Here is a 17,338-nt window from a genome sequence, read left to right as displayed (position 1 = left end):
TTAAAGGGCTAGGGGTAACGGGGGTGGTGAGGGAGGGATAGAGAGTGAAAAGTGGCGAGAAACGTGTAGTGAGAGGTTGGGGTAGCAACATAGTGAAAGAATGGCAATGAGTAGCAAGAAATGATAGGAAGTGGTAACGGTAGAGAGTAAGAATAAGGGTGATGGATAGTGAGGGAGGTTGGAGGAGGGTTGGAGTATTAGTGGAATGATTTATCAAAGGTAGTAGTGGTGCTGTCAATGGAGTGATTGGTAGAGACGGGAAATAAGGAGAGAGAATGAGAATGAGAATGAGAATGAGAAGGAAAGGTTAAGATTAAGGGGCAAAATTGTAAATAAAAAAAATTTGTGCTTCTGCAATTATTTTCCAACATTGCACCATGTTTGGTTAAATTTTCACAAATTGTATTTTTGTCAAATAAAATAAGTACAAGTTTGGTAAACCAAAAAAATAAATAAAATTAAAGAATATAAAAAATAAGGAAACTCATTATTTTTCATATAATTTTATCTTTTTGGTGGGGCAAAATTAATATTTGGAATTTAAAAAATATTCTTCTAATATTCTTTGGGGGAAAGTAATTTTTTATTTTCTGAACAAAAATTTGAAAACAAATTTTGAAACCTCAACCAAATCCAAGAATGACAAGAATTTAGTTTTAAAAGAATATATTTATGAAAAATGTTTCTAAAAAAAATTAAAATTTTGTTTAGTAAAAGTAAAAAAACAAAATTGTTATAGTTAATTATATATTTTTTGGGGCTTCATAAATGATTTTTAAAAATCGGCACTCTTTGGTTGAGTTTTCCAAATTAAACTTTTTGAAAAATGAGAAACTGGATTGTCAAAAATAAACACCAAAAAATATATTTTTGAATTATCAAAAATCATTTTTGCTCTAAAAAATGACAAAAAGTTAATGATTTTTATTTTTTTATTTTTTTACTAAATTAGTTTTTTAAATCTTTCGAGGGAAAAAAATTATGAAAACTCACCCAAATTCTTTTTCAAAATACATTTTAGGAAAAACTAGAGACACATCCCTTTTACATGTTATTGTTAGATTTCTAGAATAGTAACAGTTTATTTGCGCCTGAAATTTGAAACTTTAGAAGGATAAGAAAATTTTTAATATAAATGACCAAAAATATTCTTAAACCCTAAAACCATAAAACCAGTTTATTCTTTCAAAACATATTCTCTCTCCCTACGCCAACCTTAGATTACGACCACCACCACCATTTTCTCCACTCTTTTTCTCTCTCTATATTTCTCTCAAAAGAATACTACCACAGTTGCATGCAGAACCACCACATCTCTCTCAATCTCTGTTGTGTTTGCATGTGTTTGTCAACAGATCTAATGTTTTGTAAGTTCACCAACCTCTGTGAAATTGTGTTAAGACAGAAATTTTTCAGTGTTCGATATTGTAGTTGGTTTGTTGATTTGTAAATTCATTGAATTTTTTTGGACAAAAAAAAAGCCAAAAATTGAAAATTTTAACCCAATCAATCACTTTTCTTTTTTCTTCCCAACGATCTATTCAACTAATAACCTATTCTCAAATACACTTACTTTTTTCATCTCATAAAAAAATCAAAAAGCAGCCAAGTTCCCAAACGGAGCCTTAGTAAGGCAGGCTCAGATTTTGGCATGGGTAGAAGCAAAGCCCTGTTTGATCCTGATGATAAAATATATAGTACGATGATCAAATTTGGATGCCAAAAGTTTTTTTTTTTCCTTTTCTTTTGGACAAATAAGAGACCTGCATTGATATAAGAGAAATTACAAGAGTTTCATCATACCAATACCATATAAGATCTTACAAAACCATAACAAAACATACAAAACTAAAGAAGAGAACAAAGGAAACCTAGAGTTGTTTGTAGGGCAGCCAAAAGGTCCAAACAAAACATAAATAAATTTACAGCTCAAAACCCAGTTTGCATCTTCATCCACTAAAGAAAGCCATGCTTCCATATTAACTTGTTTGCATCTTCATCCATTATCAAAAGGAAAAGAGGTGTCAACTTCCACATCGATTCGTGAGAAGGTAGCAAAATTAACCAAGGGGATCGCATGCATCATCAATGACTGTTCCAATACACAAGATATCACATTATTTAGTATTTAAATTTAGTCATTATAGCATTACTGATTCTCTCTCACAACATAAACCCTAACATTTAAGTATTGACTGGCAACATTATATATTGCTATTTCCTCTGCTTTCTCACCAACATTTTTAGATGTATAAAGTGATAAGAATATTGCTCAAGATCAAGCTCATATCAATGCAGTTATACAAATACAGGGAAACTAATGCAAGTGATTAGAAAATAGGGCTTGTGGTAGCCCATGTCCTTTCTACCTTCAACAGAGCTGGACTCTCATGGTTGTCTCCGAATCATTCTCATGGTAATTATACAATCTCCAATATTGTTGTCTATGGTTACCTTCGGTAGCTTCTATTGCCCTTTTCTTGGCCCTATACATTTTGCTCTGCGACACATTCACCATCCAATCTCTCTTCACATCCTTTCTCATTGCACGTAACTTCCTGTTTCGATCATCTTCCTGATACTTTATGGATATAGATGTAGAATTAGCATGCTTGATGTTATACTGTCTTGGACATAAATGGATGGTTTCTAATACTTTTAATTTGGAAATTAGAACCCTGAAATTGAGAAGCATGAATTCTCTAACCACAAATATTTTTGCGTATTACATTGACTCAGTAACTTTCATTCTTTAAGAACTTGAAGTTAGTCCATTCAAGATTGCATGCTCCCTAAGAGCAGCTCAGAAAACGGTAGCAGAGGAGAACATCGTCCCCTATTGATAATCTGGTTTATCCATGTCTGTATTCTCATTGAACTCAGGAAATTCTACTCTGTCCTCATCATCAGAAGAATGAATAGAGCTATTAAGATTATCAGGGTTAATTTCATCAATCTCAGGCACATTTAACTCTGAATGTAATGTACCCTCCCCACTTCCATACCCAACCTCGACTGACCTGACTTCATTACAAATTTCATCACTGACAAAGTTACCTAAACTATCAAACAACTTATCACCTTCAGCAAAGTAATCATAATCATTGTCATCATTTGGATTCAGCTCATGGTCAAGATTTTCCACATAAATAGATATGGTATTCCTCCCCTTACGCATTGCAAACATATCAAGAATATCACCATCTGCTTTCAGCTCCCTCAACTCAACCCTCCATCTAGACCATAGTCCGGTAGCCTATGAAACAATATACATGTTTCTGGACAACCCAACTCTTTCATTATGTAATGATATCAAAGTAGGACATTTTATCAGAGTCAACATTTGTAATGATATCAGCATTTGGTATGTGGAAAAATTGTCCCCCCTGATGATGAACCTCAAACAGCCAGAGAGCCTCATCCATCCTAAGTACATAATATATAAACTTAGAAATCATTAACGCTAAACAATAATCAAATAAGGCATGTCTCATACAGTAACCACATAACAATAACCAAAGGTAAGGTAAACCAAATTCTAAACAACTCAACAATAATAACAAATAGTAAATAAAACAAACATTAAAGAACTCACCAATTTTGTCTGTATACAAAAAACACATGGTTTTTCACCATGTATTACATTGAAAGCATGGTTTATGCATTTGGGACCACACTGACTGACCAAACCATCCACAAGTCTCTACTTTTCACTTTCCGCCACAGACCCACACACATGGATATGTAAATCCACCACTTTTTCCATCAAAAGCTTGCAAAACACTTCTATATACTGAAAATATTTTAAAACACAAATTTACATCAGCATAGACACAAAGTTCCAACAATTTAGGCTTTAGTAATCAATACTTGCTTCAGCAATTTTGAGAAAATGAAGATGTAGAAGCAATGCCAAGATCTGCTTGCATGGAATCAAGAGAGAATAAGGTTAATCGTCTCTGATGAAAATAAATTAGGGTAAACCATTGCTTCTTATACCAGAGAATTGGAGGGAAAGCACCCGCCGTTTTCATGGCATTTTTGTATCTTTAGTAGATATATTGTCCATCACATCATTCATACCGTACAAGGAAAAAAAATGTAAACTTAACTTCACCGTAAATGGCGTCCAGTCTTCCTGCAAGTTACAAACATTGAGGGGGATAAGTGTTGTGTTTTAAACTTTAGGGATGCAACTCGAACATGGGTCATAGTTCAAGGGGGGCTTACTGTCATTTGCCCAAAAAATTGAGCACCTACTGAGATAGAACAAACTAAATTTCGTAGGGGCAACTTATGAAACAGTAAAAATAAAAGCAGAGATATATATACATCAACAAGTAACAATAGAAATACACCCCCATATCCATTGATGCCTCTTAGATATATGTATCCTAAATTTATATTCATATATTTACAAATTAAACAAAATATAAAATAAAATTTTTAGAATCATTGTATCTAGTGTCCATATCCGTGTCTCTGCTACTTGGGAAATTAGAATGAGTAGTATTCAACGAGTCAGTATGCCTTTAGATTTGGGGGGTGGGGCTGAGGTGTCAAAGGTGAGTTATGGAGAGGGTGAAATGACTCAACAAATTTCTTGGGATTCCATGTGAAGAAGGATTTGAGAATGATACTTTGAAGCTGATATAAGTAACTGAAGAAAAAAAAGAGTCCAAAATTGGATGGAAAAATCTTGTTAGGAGTAGGAGAACACAACCAGAAGTGGAAGGGAGTTAAGAAAATTTTGGTAAACACCATCAATTGTTTTGGTAAATGTAGAGGGAATAGAGTGGTGGTAGGCAATGGAGGAGTTTGCTGAGGTTGTGCATGTATTCTGTTTTGAGCCTAGGATGGGTCAACCAATATTATGAAATACAATTAATATTATCCAAAATAGTAAAAAACATAATAATACAGATATGATGAAAATATAATTGACAAAGACACTCGGAGACTCTCAATGTTACGCATTCTAAAAGTTGGCACTCTCACTCTTGCTCAGTAACTGGCCAATTAAATCACAAATTTTTTTACTACAAGAGATCAATGTAATGCCCTAGTGGTAACCAGCAATATTCAGAGTTACAGACAGCGTAAAGAATTGAAAAATCGTCCAATTAACTTCAGAAAAGGTATAACTTGTACTAGGGCAATTGCAATTTTTTTTTTGGATCAGACTAGGGCAATTTCATTTGAACACTTAAAATGTTATGTTGACAAGCGGTTCAGAGCACTATGCAGAAACACTTGGAACAGGTAGAACTTACTACTTTTAGTTGATTCCCAACCTACCAATAATGCCAAACACGAAGAACCACTTTTGAGACACAGAAGTCCACTTCTGGACGACCCAACCGCTATGCCAAAGAAATGTCCTAGGCTCCTAGAGCTAGTGAGAAGAAACTCCTGCACAAAATGAAGGAGAAGAAAGCAAAAAAAGAGCCAATCTGGCAGTACAAGTCTCACAAGCACATTTAATTTTTTTTTTTTAAAAACATTATATAAAAAACAGTGTAAAACTGACTAAACACCTTTTTAGAATAAGCACCTCAGTAGAGAAAACGCTAGGTATTCTGTCATCAGATGCCCTATGATTCCTGAAAATTTTCTTTTGCAAGATTCATCATCAAGAAAAAAGTTAAGAATCTATATCATAATTATAAAAAAAACAACGCCCAATAAGTACACATTAATGTGTGTTTGGGAGAGGAAAGATTGAGTACACACCTAACCTTTAGCATAAAGCGTAAAGTGGTGGTCCCAAGACTTGAACCCATAATCTCAAGGTTTTTAGGCCAAGTCTTAACCATTAAACCAATGGTCACCCCTATATCATAATTATAAACAACAAAATAAAAAAAACAATAAAAAAAACATCAAGCACCTGCTGACTGAGATAGAACAAACTAAAATTTCATAAGGGCAACTCAGGAAACAGTAAAAATAACATCAAGTATTAAGCAGACACAGCATACCTTGAGACACACTCAAAATCAAAGAAAGAAGCCATCTCTTCATACAGCACTTTTACCAAGCTTGTTTACTAAAGGATATAAACAAACCTGCATCCATCTTGCGCTATTGGTTACACAGGTTTTCCGAAAGGAACCCAAAAGTGGCAAATAGAAGGTGTCAACTATCATGTATCTCCCTTACAAGAACCTCAAAAAACCCAAAGCCCATCTTTTGACATTGACATATTACCAAACACGTGATGTCCACATTTCCAAAACAGCAAAAAGTTCAGTGGCCTTGTCACGTGGATATGGAGATGATCAATTTTCAAAATATGATCAGATTTCAGCTATGATCATTACAGTTGAACTGCATCCGCTTCCAAAACATCAAATCGGTTGATATTGTAGGCACCCAAAAAAGAAACCACATACAATAGCAAAAATATACAGTTGCAAAAAAAGTGTATATAAATTCTTCCATCAACTTACTTAATCCTTACTAACTAACCATTGTTTTAAATGATAATGACTAATCATGATGCTAAGTTCTTTCAATTCACCCTCCTAGTGGTTGTTTGGGTGGGAAAATAGAAAATAAAAAATAAAAATTTTGAAAACGAAAATTGTTACCCTAATTATTTGTGCTGCTTTTATACTGTTAAAAGAAATTTCAACGTGACAGCAAAAAAAATTTGTCTTCGGGTTGCTCAAGTGAAACATTTCAGTTTCTCGTGACGTAAATAACAAAAATTTAAGATATTTTATTTCTACAAAATGGAGCCATACAATAATAGCCAAGGGGAGCACTCGGGTGAAAGCTTATATGGCAAAGGGTTTAAGAAGAAGAGCATGAGTTAGACTAAAACCTGATCATGGCTCACACTTTAGATAGGCTGGTTGCACTTCCAGTTCATTAACTGAAATTGGAAAGGATAAGTCTGGGAACCCAGAAAATGGGTACCCAGAAGCATATCAACGTTGGAGATTAAATGAGCGTATGGTGGGTCCATCTATATAATAAATCTCAACCACATATTGTAAATTCTGGGTAACTTTTGGGTATATATTTCTGGGTTTGTCGCATGACTCAATTGGAAATATAACCAATTCTAGTAAAGGAATAATAAACATGAGAAGAAAATTGTCAGAGCACTAACAAAAGGAATCATACACGCAAATGTACTCCAAAAATATATTCTTATTTAAATTTTCTATGAATTAATACTTTTTCCTTCAGTGCATATTAAGTCCATTCTCAACTCCAAGACCATACAACACACCAGCATATTTCTCAAGTGAGCCATTAAAGTATTTTTCTTTCAACTTCATGAATGTACAACAAGTAAGCAAACTATCCGAACCAGCTTGATGACTGATACCGATTCTCTCAACTTTCAACTGTTCAGCGACCTTGTTCAATCCACCATGAAGATTGTTGCAAAACCTCGTCAAATGCTTGACATCGTAGAGGGTTGGGCAATACATTCTGATCAAATTGAGGAACTCCTTTTGTGTATCGGGAAGATTTTGGCCAGTAAGTAGCTTGAGCAAGTACCCAAAATCATAATCACTGTGAAAGGTAACCCAATGCACATTATCATTCAGCACAATCCCCGAAGACATCAAGAGCTCACTGAACCAACGAGCATCTATACCCTTCTCATTGTTCTTATTAAAATCAATGCCACTCTGGCGTAAAAGCTCAATTGAATCATCAGCAAAGATATCCTCGTCGAGATTGAATTCGCAAAAATTGAATTGCCAAACACAGTACTTATCAGTCCCACAAGTGGGAAGATTCCCTTCATCATCCGAAAATGTCAGACCCAACTGAATCAACTTCAAAGTATCAACATTGGCCTTCAGGCCACAAAGATAATAGTCAACAGAGTTCTTGGAATTGGGTATCGGGCCAAGAACAGTGCCCGGAAACTCCGTATCCATAGCTATATAAGGGTAATCATCTACAATATCACGAATCAAAGCAAACTCATCTTCAACATTATCATTCCAAACTTCCCTAATCTGAACAGACTCAGGTTTTGACAAAACCGCCATTTCTTCAACAAAATTGAATCATAAAAACGACAAAAACCCACAAAACCCAATTCAACAACAGACCAAACAAGTAAATCCAAAACCTGAAAGGGAAAAAAAAAGAAAAAAAGAATAATACAAAGTTACATTGAATTCCCATTACGTACAAACTCACTAAAACCCTAAAAATTGAAACAATTAAAGGCAGAGTATGAGAATTTCGGGATCTAACCTTGAGCTGCCAACTTTCTGACTGCTGTCCAAGATTGTAGAACTTCTGGGCAGTGGATTGTGAAGCGAATTGGGAAAAATTCTAGGATTTTTCTAGAAAAATGCAGGGGAAAAGGAGAGTGGTGAGATGGAAGTGAACAGTGTGGCTTCTTCAAGAATGAGAACTAGGGTTTTATAGAGAGAGAGAGAGAGAGAGAGAGAGAGAGAGATAGGGTTTGGGTGAATGTTTTGTAATAATGGAAGGAGTGGACGTTGTGTGGTAGGAGGGTGTTGACAGGCAACAAGAGAGACCGAAAAGGGAATCAGAAAGGAATAATTAGGAAATAAATTTTTTGATTTATGTTGGTTGACAAATTTGTTAAGGGATTTAAAAAATTAAAGGAATAAATGATGTGAAATTATATGAAATGTAAGTATATTTTATTCATATTTTACTTATATTTATAATAAAATCTCACTAATTCCATTAGCTTGCCTACTACACGAGTTATTGAAATTTTGGATAAATTACACTCATCTCTTATGAGGTTTAAGAAAAGTATAAAGTTTTACATTTTTGATATAATTATATTCATCTTTTTTTTTAATAAAATTAAAATAATTAAAACTAATGTAAATGATGGATAAACACTGAAATAAACAAAGATAACTACATATATATTAGTGTAAAAAAGACGACAACAAGATTTATACAACTAACAAATTACTAATGACAAAGGGCTTAATTGTTATGTCAATTAAAATTTCAAGAGAAACTAGCGTAATTATGTTAAAAAAATGTGATGGTAATTATATTTTTTTTGCAAACATCAAAGGATGTGTGTGTAATTTACCCTAGTTTTCTATTGATTTTGCATTCCAGTCCAAACTGCAGGATGTCATTTGTTTGCTTTTGGATCACAAGGCTATGTATTTTCAGAACTAATCAAATAATGAAAGTCATGATTTTTTAACAAAAAAGCTTTCATAGCTCAGTTGGTTAGAGCACCCGTTTAGTAAGCGGGAGGTCTTGAGTTCGACTCTCAATGAAAGCATTTTCCTCTTCTGTTTTTTTGCTCTCTCTCTCTCTGGTTTTGGCTCTTCTTCTTCATTTTCTCCTTTTCCTGGTTCTTCTCCTTCCTTATCTGTATACAAAAGCCAGTAACTCCATATTCATTACTTCTGTTTTTCTTTTTTGGGATGCCCACCACGTGTTTGATTAAAAGAAAAGCATGAGTATGCATGGCATTGGCAATCAAGTCCCTTAATTCATTACTTGTTTAGCATGCTTTATATTGTGTTTTTGTGTTAATTTGCATGGTTTAATTGCAATGTCTTTGTCATTGTATCTTTCTTTTTCTTTTCTTTTTTTCTTTTTCAGATTATGGAACAACACAAAACCACCTCTTGCAAGTTGCAAGGCTAGGCTGAATACTGGCTAGTGTAGTAATGCTTCTCTCACATCTTTCTCTTCGTTTCGTTTTGTTTCATTTCATGTTTGGCTTTTGGAGTTTGAACTAAAAAATGCTCTACAACATGTAGAAATTAGACATAGATGTCTTGATGATTATCCCCCAATTCAGCCTCACACAATGGGAAAAAATTTAATAGAATGAAAATGAACATATTAGTATATATGTGTAGTTGTAAATTAATCAATCACCTATTGTGGTATGTGAGGAACTCTCAAATGTCACTCAAATAACTCTCTTATTTCTTATTGATAATAAGCCTTCATGTTTTGGTAGAGGCTCATTTCCTTATATTTCATTCTACTTAGAACATCATATCACACGGGATGTTTGATGAGAATTTTGCTTTTTCTTTTGTAGGTTTTTGCAGGCCGTCAGATATCTTTACTTTTTACAAGTTGTCAGGTATCTTTTCTTTTTACAGTTTGTCATTTTACGAAAATTATTATAATTACAGATTATTGAGATCAATTTCTTGACAAGTATAATAGAATAAAAATAAACAAATCAATATATTATATATGCAACTGAAAATGAATCAATCACCTATCATGGTCTGTGAGAAATTCTAATGGAGCGCACATGTTGAAATCACAATGTCACTCACATAACTCTCTTATTTTTGTTGATATAGACCTTCATGTTTTGGTTGAGGCTCATTTCCTTACATTTCATTATAGTTAGAACTATTGTTTTAACTCATACTCTAAAACATGAATCCATTTGATTACAGTGAAAAATAGGATGAAAAGTAAAAATGATAAAGAAAAAGTGAAAGTTAAAAAAAATAAATAAATAAAGAAGTGAGATAAAACTAACTTCTTCATTTTTTTTCTTTTTCTCTTTTTTTTTTTTTAGGTAAGAAATTGAAATTGAAATTACCACGATCATGTTGATATGAATTGTACCAAAAAATAAAAAATAAATAACTATTTCTCACACTTTCTATCTCTTTCATACTAACTAGACTCACTCTCAAATAAAAATTAACTCGTATACTAAGAAACAGAGAATATGGGATCATGGATGAGCCTTGGGGGAGGTGGCCCTAAGTATTCAAATTTATCCTATTATCCTTCTAATTTATGAGTATTTTTATAATGTACTTTTTTTTTTTTTTATTTATAAGAATAGTAATATCTATTAAAATAGCTCAACAGCAGCTACAAGGATAGGAATCCATCCAAAAACAACTTACACCATCAAAGGTAAGATGAAAAATCAAAGAAAATACATGAGTAAATCTATGAAGAATGCTCAGCTACACAACAAATGCTTGTGCTCGTACTGCAAGCAAAGGCCAACAGACGGCCGTAGAGCATGCCGCGGATAGATCATAGAATACATCCACAAAGTGGGTAAGCAACACTACGCACAGATGGATTCCTCAAACAAAACCAAACTAAAATAAAAACAATAACAAAAAGAAAGCTATAAACTCAACCGCCGACCGAATCGGTAGCAGATCTGTAGCAAATCTACACCAAACGGGTTGGAGGAGGAGAACCCAGGAGGCTAGATGGTGGAGGCAGCAGATCCAGCAAGAGAAGGTAGATATGGTGTCGATGTGGTGGTGGCGACGTCGGTGTGAAGCTAAGAAGATGGAGCCGACGGATCTGGTGAAGGCTTCGACTGGGGTAAGGCAGAGGAAAGGAGGAGTGATGAAAACCAGACTAAATCCACCGAAAGGGGAAAAAACACCTCACAAGGAGAGAGAAGATGGAAAGCTAAGCTTCCAAGGCTTATTGACCAGAAAAAGGCCGAGGGAACTGGAAAAAAAAGGGGTAGAGAGGTGGAGAGATATGGCCTGAGGCCGAAGCCCCCCTCCCCCACTCCAATGGCGCTCAGAAACGAAAACCCTAGAAGCAGAAAGGGTTAGAGAGAGAAGCTCTGGGTTTTTATAATGTACTTTAGTTCTCCCAAGTTGTGACAAAAAATTTTTTTGATGAATATTCCTACAATATGGCACAAACTATTTCACTTGTTATGTAATAGCATCAATTTTATTGATTGATAAGTAAATGTCATTTACTTGTTTTTATCAATTATAAAAATTTTACAGGTAATTTTTTTTTTTTTATATATTATATTTACCAATAAAATATCATAAAAATGACATTCTGATAAATTATACACTTAAAGCTTAATTATATAGCTAAAAAAATTGTATATTAAGAAATGATTGATACAGATTTATTATTTTTCTTACAAATTATTCCATATCACTTATGTGAATAATTACTATTATTTTTCAAAAAGTTATTACTTTTACCTTGGCCCTCTAAACAAAATTATGACTTCATTCTTGCATAAAACTGCATATGTTTAAGTTTATACTTGTCCTGATTGAATTAGTCATTAAGACTATTTAAATCTTAAATTTAAAGAGATATTTGTTAAGGGAAATGAAAAAAAAAAAACACTCGGGCCATAACTCTAATTTTAAAATTTTTGGAACAACAGCCTCAAACTCTATTCTTTTAACGTAAAACATACAAAATCATTATAATAAAAAAAAAAAAAAAAAAAAAAAAAAATCATATTATCTGTACCAATCTATCTATCTAGGTGACTACGAACCAAAAAACTTCACATTTGCCAACTATGTAACATGACAGAGATCCAACAGAGAACCAAAAAAATAGAGCAAAACATGGGTTTAATATGCTAACTAAGACGCTTGATACGGACCCTATCTCCCCTCCCATGGTCTTTCAAGTCTTCACGCAGAAAGACATGGGAGATAGGCACATTCAGCTGTAAAGAAGCAATTTCCTCCTGGACTTCACAAATTCAACCGCCATAAATAGCAATTCAAAGGCAACAAATGGCAACCAGGAACGAAAAGCCTCTCCCTCGGATACATAACCTTAAAATCATCATGAAGCCGAGAGAGAATTCCCAAACCAACTTGAGTGACAAGAAAAAACATGAAGAAGTCCATGCATAAACTACCAAGGATCAAAACAGCTTTGTACCTCCCATGCCAAAACTCCCAATTAACAAAAGCAAAGGCAAGAGAATTCACCAGCAAAGTAACATACAAAAATTATAGAATACCTTTTCTGTTCTTCACAAGCCCAATGGAATAGATAAATAGAGACAATGGTTGACAGGATATGAGAAGGTAACAACATGATTCCATATGTCCCGAGCATGTAATGGTAACAACTTGGGAGTGTAATTTTCTCAGTAGATCAATACCAGACACAAAAGGGCACACCTGTTGATTGTGTCATTGCATTCTTTCGATACCCATATAACCATTGAGTGGTGTTGAAGTACTATCAGAGTGTCCCTCCTCATCCTTCACCTCACCATGTTTGTCAACAAAATCCTTCTAGCCAGCCAAAAAAAAGCAAACCACTCTTAGCCTTATTATGAGCTTTCAAATATGCCTTCAGTGCTCTTTGAAAGGTATTAGGATTGGCAGGCATTTTGATGAGTGGAGAATGGAGATGGAGAAAAGCACACCATGATAGAATGACCAAGACATTTGTCAACAAAGATGGGGAAGGGATATTCAACTGGCAGCATATTTCAGCATCCTGACTTGGTGAAACTCAACCAGCTTCTCCTTGGAATTCAAGTTGGAATAACTGGTTTTTCACCAAGATAGAATGACCAACTGTGTATGACAACTATTGGATGGGAGTGAATAATCAAGCGGGCTGACTTACTGAGCTGGAAGGGATGCAAGGGAAAGGGCCTTTTAGCCAGTAAAAAGTTTGTTTGTGTGCGCGTTTCAATGCTTAAGGATTTGTTTTAGTTATAATTCCACTACAAGAAAATTAAACAGAGTCGCATCCATGAAAAGTGCAAATATAGGAGCTTCGCCATACAAAAGTTGAAAGTTGGAGATGCATGTCCTACTCTAATGGCAGGAAAGCATATTAGTTTTAAGTCTTGCTACCCAAATAAATTGACACTCAATTTTTACCAAGATAGAAAAGAATAGATGGAGTCTTATCACGAGAAGAAAGAGACAACTAATCACCTTGCTAAGCACTAAGCTATGGATGCGCTCATGCTTTTCTCCTTTAAAAGGGGAAGCTTGCATAAAATATTTAGTATGACCGACAATCACAGATATAAGTACCTTTTCTTGAACTTTGGAATTCTTCAAATTAATATATACGAAAATTGAATAATAAAACTATAGAACATGATAAAGAGAAAGGGAGAGAACCTATACATACAATGTGGCCACATCACTAACAGATTTCTAGACACTTATAAATACATTTCAGCTGATAGCAAAAGTCCTTAGCATGCATCTCCTGAATCCGTATTAAGAAGTTTTAAGCAGTCTAACCTAAACCAAAAAGGACAAGTATCATAAATAAAGTTAGTTTTGACCATTCATATGCATTGCCACTTACCATAAAGCATGTAAACCACAATTTTGTTCTCACCAGACACTTTTTACCTTCGCATGAAAAGTTTTAAGTTGTCCATGAATCCATAACAAATATTCCCCGACCAAGTTCAAGCAATAAAGGTAGCTGTATTTTTTACATATCTACTCAATTCCAATCAAAAAGTTTTAAACAATAGATTAATTCATGTATTTCCATTCAATCATTAGCCATTTCATGAAATTAAGGCCCCGTTTGGGGACTTACCTTTTTAGCCAATTAGCCAAAAAGTTACTAGGCCTCGTTTGGGGACTGACTATTTTAGCTAAAAAGCCAAAAAGTCAACTAAAACTAGTCACATCACCTCTCTATTTTTCTGCACATCTTTTCGTAAAAAGCCAAAAAATTACTAAAATAGCCTATTCCCAAACGAGTTAGTCAAAAAGCCAACAACTCATACCAAAAAGTCAAAGATTCTCTTTTCTCTCTACTTTTTGCATCTTTTCATAATTAGCCAAAAAGTCATCCCAAACATACAAGTTTTTTTTACCTACCTTTTTAGCCAAATAGCCAAAAAGTTACTAAATTAGCCTGTTCCCAAACGAGGCCTAAGTTGTCAAAAATCACTCGTGTTTTTTATTCCTGTCATTTAACGTGAATTTCATACCTAAAACTGTTTCCAGCTGTTACCAAATCATTAACAGGGAAATACATAATAATGACTCGTGCATATTTATTTGCCTCTAACAACACCCCCCCAGAGAGAGAGAGAGAGAGAGAGAGAGAGAGAGTTCATAAATATCCAAGTGATGGTCTACATAACAGACCTTTGCCGAGCAGCAAGTAAACAACCCACCCCAAAATCAAACTTCTTTTTTGTATTCACCTACAAGCACTCGCCCCTTAGATGCAACTTATAGGAGTTTAGAGAGTAGTATAGGCATGGGTAAGAAAGCCCAAACCTGCATCACTGAAATATAACGACAGTCATCCAAAATTCATAGATCAAATCTATGGGATTTTTTTTTTTTTTTTTGGTTTCGATTGTGATACTCTAGCTTCTGCACCCACTCAGTAAATAATATTATCAGTTCACTGGTCTTACCAATCCAGCACATTAAAAGGGAACCCCTGTATGTGGTCATATTCTTGACAAATTGTAAACAGGCCGCATCTCAAGTTCGAAGAGATGTGGAGAGTCAGGCCAATCTAAAAAGTAAACAGTAGAGGAAACTAAAAAGAGATAAAGATATTCCACACAGGACAGGAGAAACAGAAAAGAGATAAAAGAACTGCCACACAACTTTACAAGTCTGTCAATTTGGAAGCAAGGAGAAAATCAGAATTGCACAATTACATCAATAACCAAGGGAAATCCCGCCGTGTACAAGCATCCATTAGCCATTTCAGCAACAGCCTAACATACTTGAATAGTTGGATGGTGGTCAAGCACAATATACATCTATTGAGGAAGATGCATAACGACATAAGTAGGGATTGATACTTGCTTATAAATTATTCTCAATAGTTTCTTGAGATTGATTGAAAATATTTTACAAGCTTTTTTTTTTCATTTTTCTCTTTTCAATTAAGCAGTGTCATTTATCAAGAGTAAAACTTTAACCCTCGGATTTTAGCAACTAATATAACCTTAAGTCAAAAATAAAGCTTTGTAAAGTTGAACTAAGTCTTATTTCTTTTATGAACAAGGAAAAAAGAAAGAAGACATATGAATCCTAAACCAAGCAAAAAAATACATTGACATAAGCACCAAACCTGATAAAGCAATGTTTTGTTAACAATCAGAATCAATATTTTACACAGCTAAAGCATCATCATTTTTTTTTAGCAAACAATAACAACTGAAAATATAAAAAACACAACATATGTTTTTCTTTGTTAATGCTAACTGCCAATTACATAATAGGGCTAGGCCAAACATTAAGAGATCAACTCACAATATCTTCAGTCAGTTTCTACCAAGAGGGAGAGATCTGCAACTATATGTCTCTTTAAAATCAGACTTCCTGGACGAGGTAAAAATCGATGCATACACTTCCTTAGTAGCATTTGCCGGTGCCATATCACCCGCCTTGAACCGTTTTGTCGAGCCATTACTTGCACCCTTCACAGCCACCCCACCATTAGCAACCTTCCCATTTCCTTCCACTTTTGCCAAGGCCTTGTCCTTTGGCAAATCCTTCACATCAATGCCATGCTTTGTGCCACTCAATCGTGACGAATCCAAACAAAAACCCACCTCCCCATTGACACCCACTTCCCCATTCTTCACCTTCTTTGATTTCTTCTCCCTCAATTTCGCCTTTTCCTCCTCCATCCTCTCTCTCAAAACAGCCACTTCTTCCTCAGACCCATTAATCACAATCTTATCACTCTCCGAAAACTCTTTATGGCAAACAAGACAAGCCGAGGACTTAACCTCCTTCAAAGCCTTGGCACTCAACACATGCCCACAAGTCCTCAAAGCGAAAAACTTGTACTTCCCATGAAACTCCAAACCCGAAATCGGACATTGAAATCTTGTCCCATCAATCACACCATCACCACCATCAAATTCCAACCCAGGAATCGGCGAAAGCTGAATTGCGATCATGTCCTTCAAACCCTTAATATGCGAAAAAGCTTTCGGCAATTTCTTCCCCAACAAAGCCTCCACAAGAGTCACCTTATTGAACAAATTCCCAAGCAAATCAACAACCACCGGATGCTTCAAAGGCTCGTTCGAGAGAGCGCAATTCAACCATTTCGACAATCTTTGCTCGTTCGGATCGACTTTATCGGGCTTTTTCACAGCGTACATGTTGAGATAACAGTCCCGGGACTCGGCGCCGGTGGCGCCGCCATCGCCACCGCCGCCACGGAGGCGGAGGCGGAGCATGAGGGTGGAGAGGGGGGTAATTGGGGAATTTTGGAGGGTGATTGAATCGGAGAGGGGTTGGCCATTGAAGGAGAAGAAGAGAGAGTCTAGGTTTTTTTGGATTTGGGGGAAGAGAGAGAGTTTGAGGTTGCGTAGAGTGAGATTGGGATCTAGGGTTAGGGCACGAGTTGGGATTTGGAGCTCTGGGGATTCAATGAAGATCTGAAATTGTTGGGTTTGGGCGTTCATTGTGATTGATTTCTAGGGTTTCTGAGGTTGAGTTCGACGATCGTCTGAGGTCTTGTATATGAATTGGATGAGATCCACAAAACTCTCTCTATATATGAGATCCACTCTCTATATATCTCTAATATGTACGTATATATATTGCGTCTCTATCTATATATTGTCTTTTTCTAT

General features: G+C 35.1%; 2 protein-coding genes, 1 long non-coding RNA gene and 1 other non-coding gene across 5 annotated transcripts; 1 reads left to right on the top strand and 3 right to left on the bottom strand.

Moving 5' to 3' along the window:
- Positions 1–1,782: 1,782 nt before the first annotated feature.
- LOC145790475 (uncharacterized) lies at positions 1,783–3,919 on the bottom strand. Its single transcript, XR_014329215.1, has 2 exons — positions 3,596–3,919; positions 1,783–2,092 (listed from the first exon to the last, which is right to left on the bottom strand). It is a non-coding gene; the product is annotated as an uncharacterized LOC145790475 (long non-coding RNA).
- Positions 3,920–7,143: 3,224 nt separating this feature from the next.
- LOC114276779 (putative CCR4-associated factor 1 homolog 6) lies at positions 7,144–8,570 on the bottom strand. Of its 2 annotated transcripts, none has more exons than XM_028218600.2 (2): positions 8,233–8,570; positions 7,144–8,104 (listed from the first exon to the last, which is right to left on the bottom strand). In XM_028218600.2, the coding sequence occupies exon 2, from the start codon at positions 8,019–8,021 to the stop codon at positions 7,197–7,199; it is 825 nt and encodes a 274-aa protein (XP_028074401.2). In that variant the 5' UTR covers positions 8,022–8,104; positions 8,233–8,570; the 3' UTR covers positions 7,144–7,196. The 2 variants fall into 2 exon arrangements, with proteins under 2 accessions (XP_028074401.2, XP_028074402.2); XM_028218601.2 differs by having other exon boundaries at positions 7,144–7,927; positions 8,233–8,541.
- Positions 8,571–9,191: 621 nt separating this feature from the next.
- Positions 9,192–9,265, top strand: TRNAT-AGU (transfer RNA threonine (anticodon AGU)). Its single transcript has one exon. It is a non-coding gene; the product is annotated as a tRNA-Thr (tRNA).
- Positions 9,266–15,817: 6,552 nt separating this feature from the next.
- On the bottom strand, positions 15,818–17,309 carry LOC114276778 (RTF2 RING-finger protein). Its single transcript, XM_028218598.2, has one exon. The coding sequence runs from the start codon at positions 17,165–17,167 to the stop codon at positions 16,010–16,012; it is 1,158 nt and encodes a 385-aa protein (XP_028074399.2). The 5' UTR covers positions 17,168–17,309; the 3' UTR covers positions 15,818–16,009.
- Between the last annotated feature and the right edge of the window lie 29 nt (positions 17,310–17,338).

The sequence above is a fragment of the Camellia sinensis genome, chromosome 5 (assembly GCF_055761805.1).
Source record: "Camellia sinensis isolate YWXY chromosome 5, ASM5576180v1, whole genome shotgun sequence".
NCBI classification, from domain to species: Eukaryota; Viridiplantae; Streptophyta; class Magnoliopsida; order Ericales; family Theaceae; genus Camellia; species Camellia sinensis.
The sequence above is the reverse complement of the archived record's forward strand: the minus strand, read 5'-3'. Positions and strand labels throughout refer to the sequence as shown.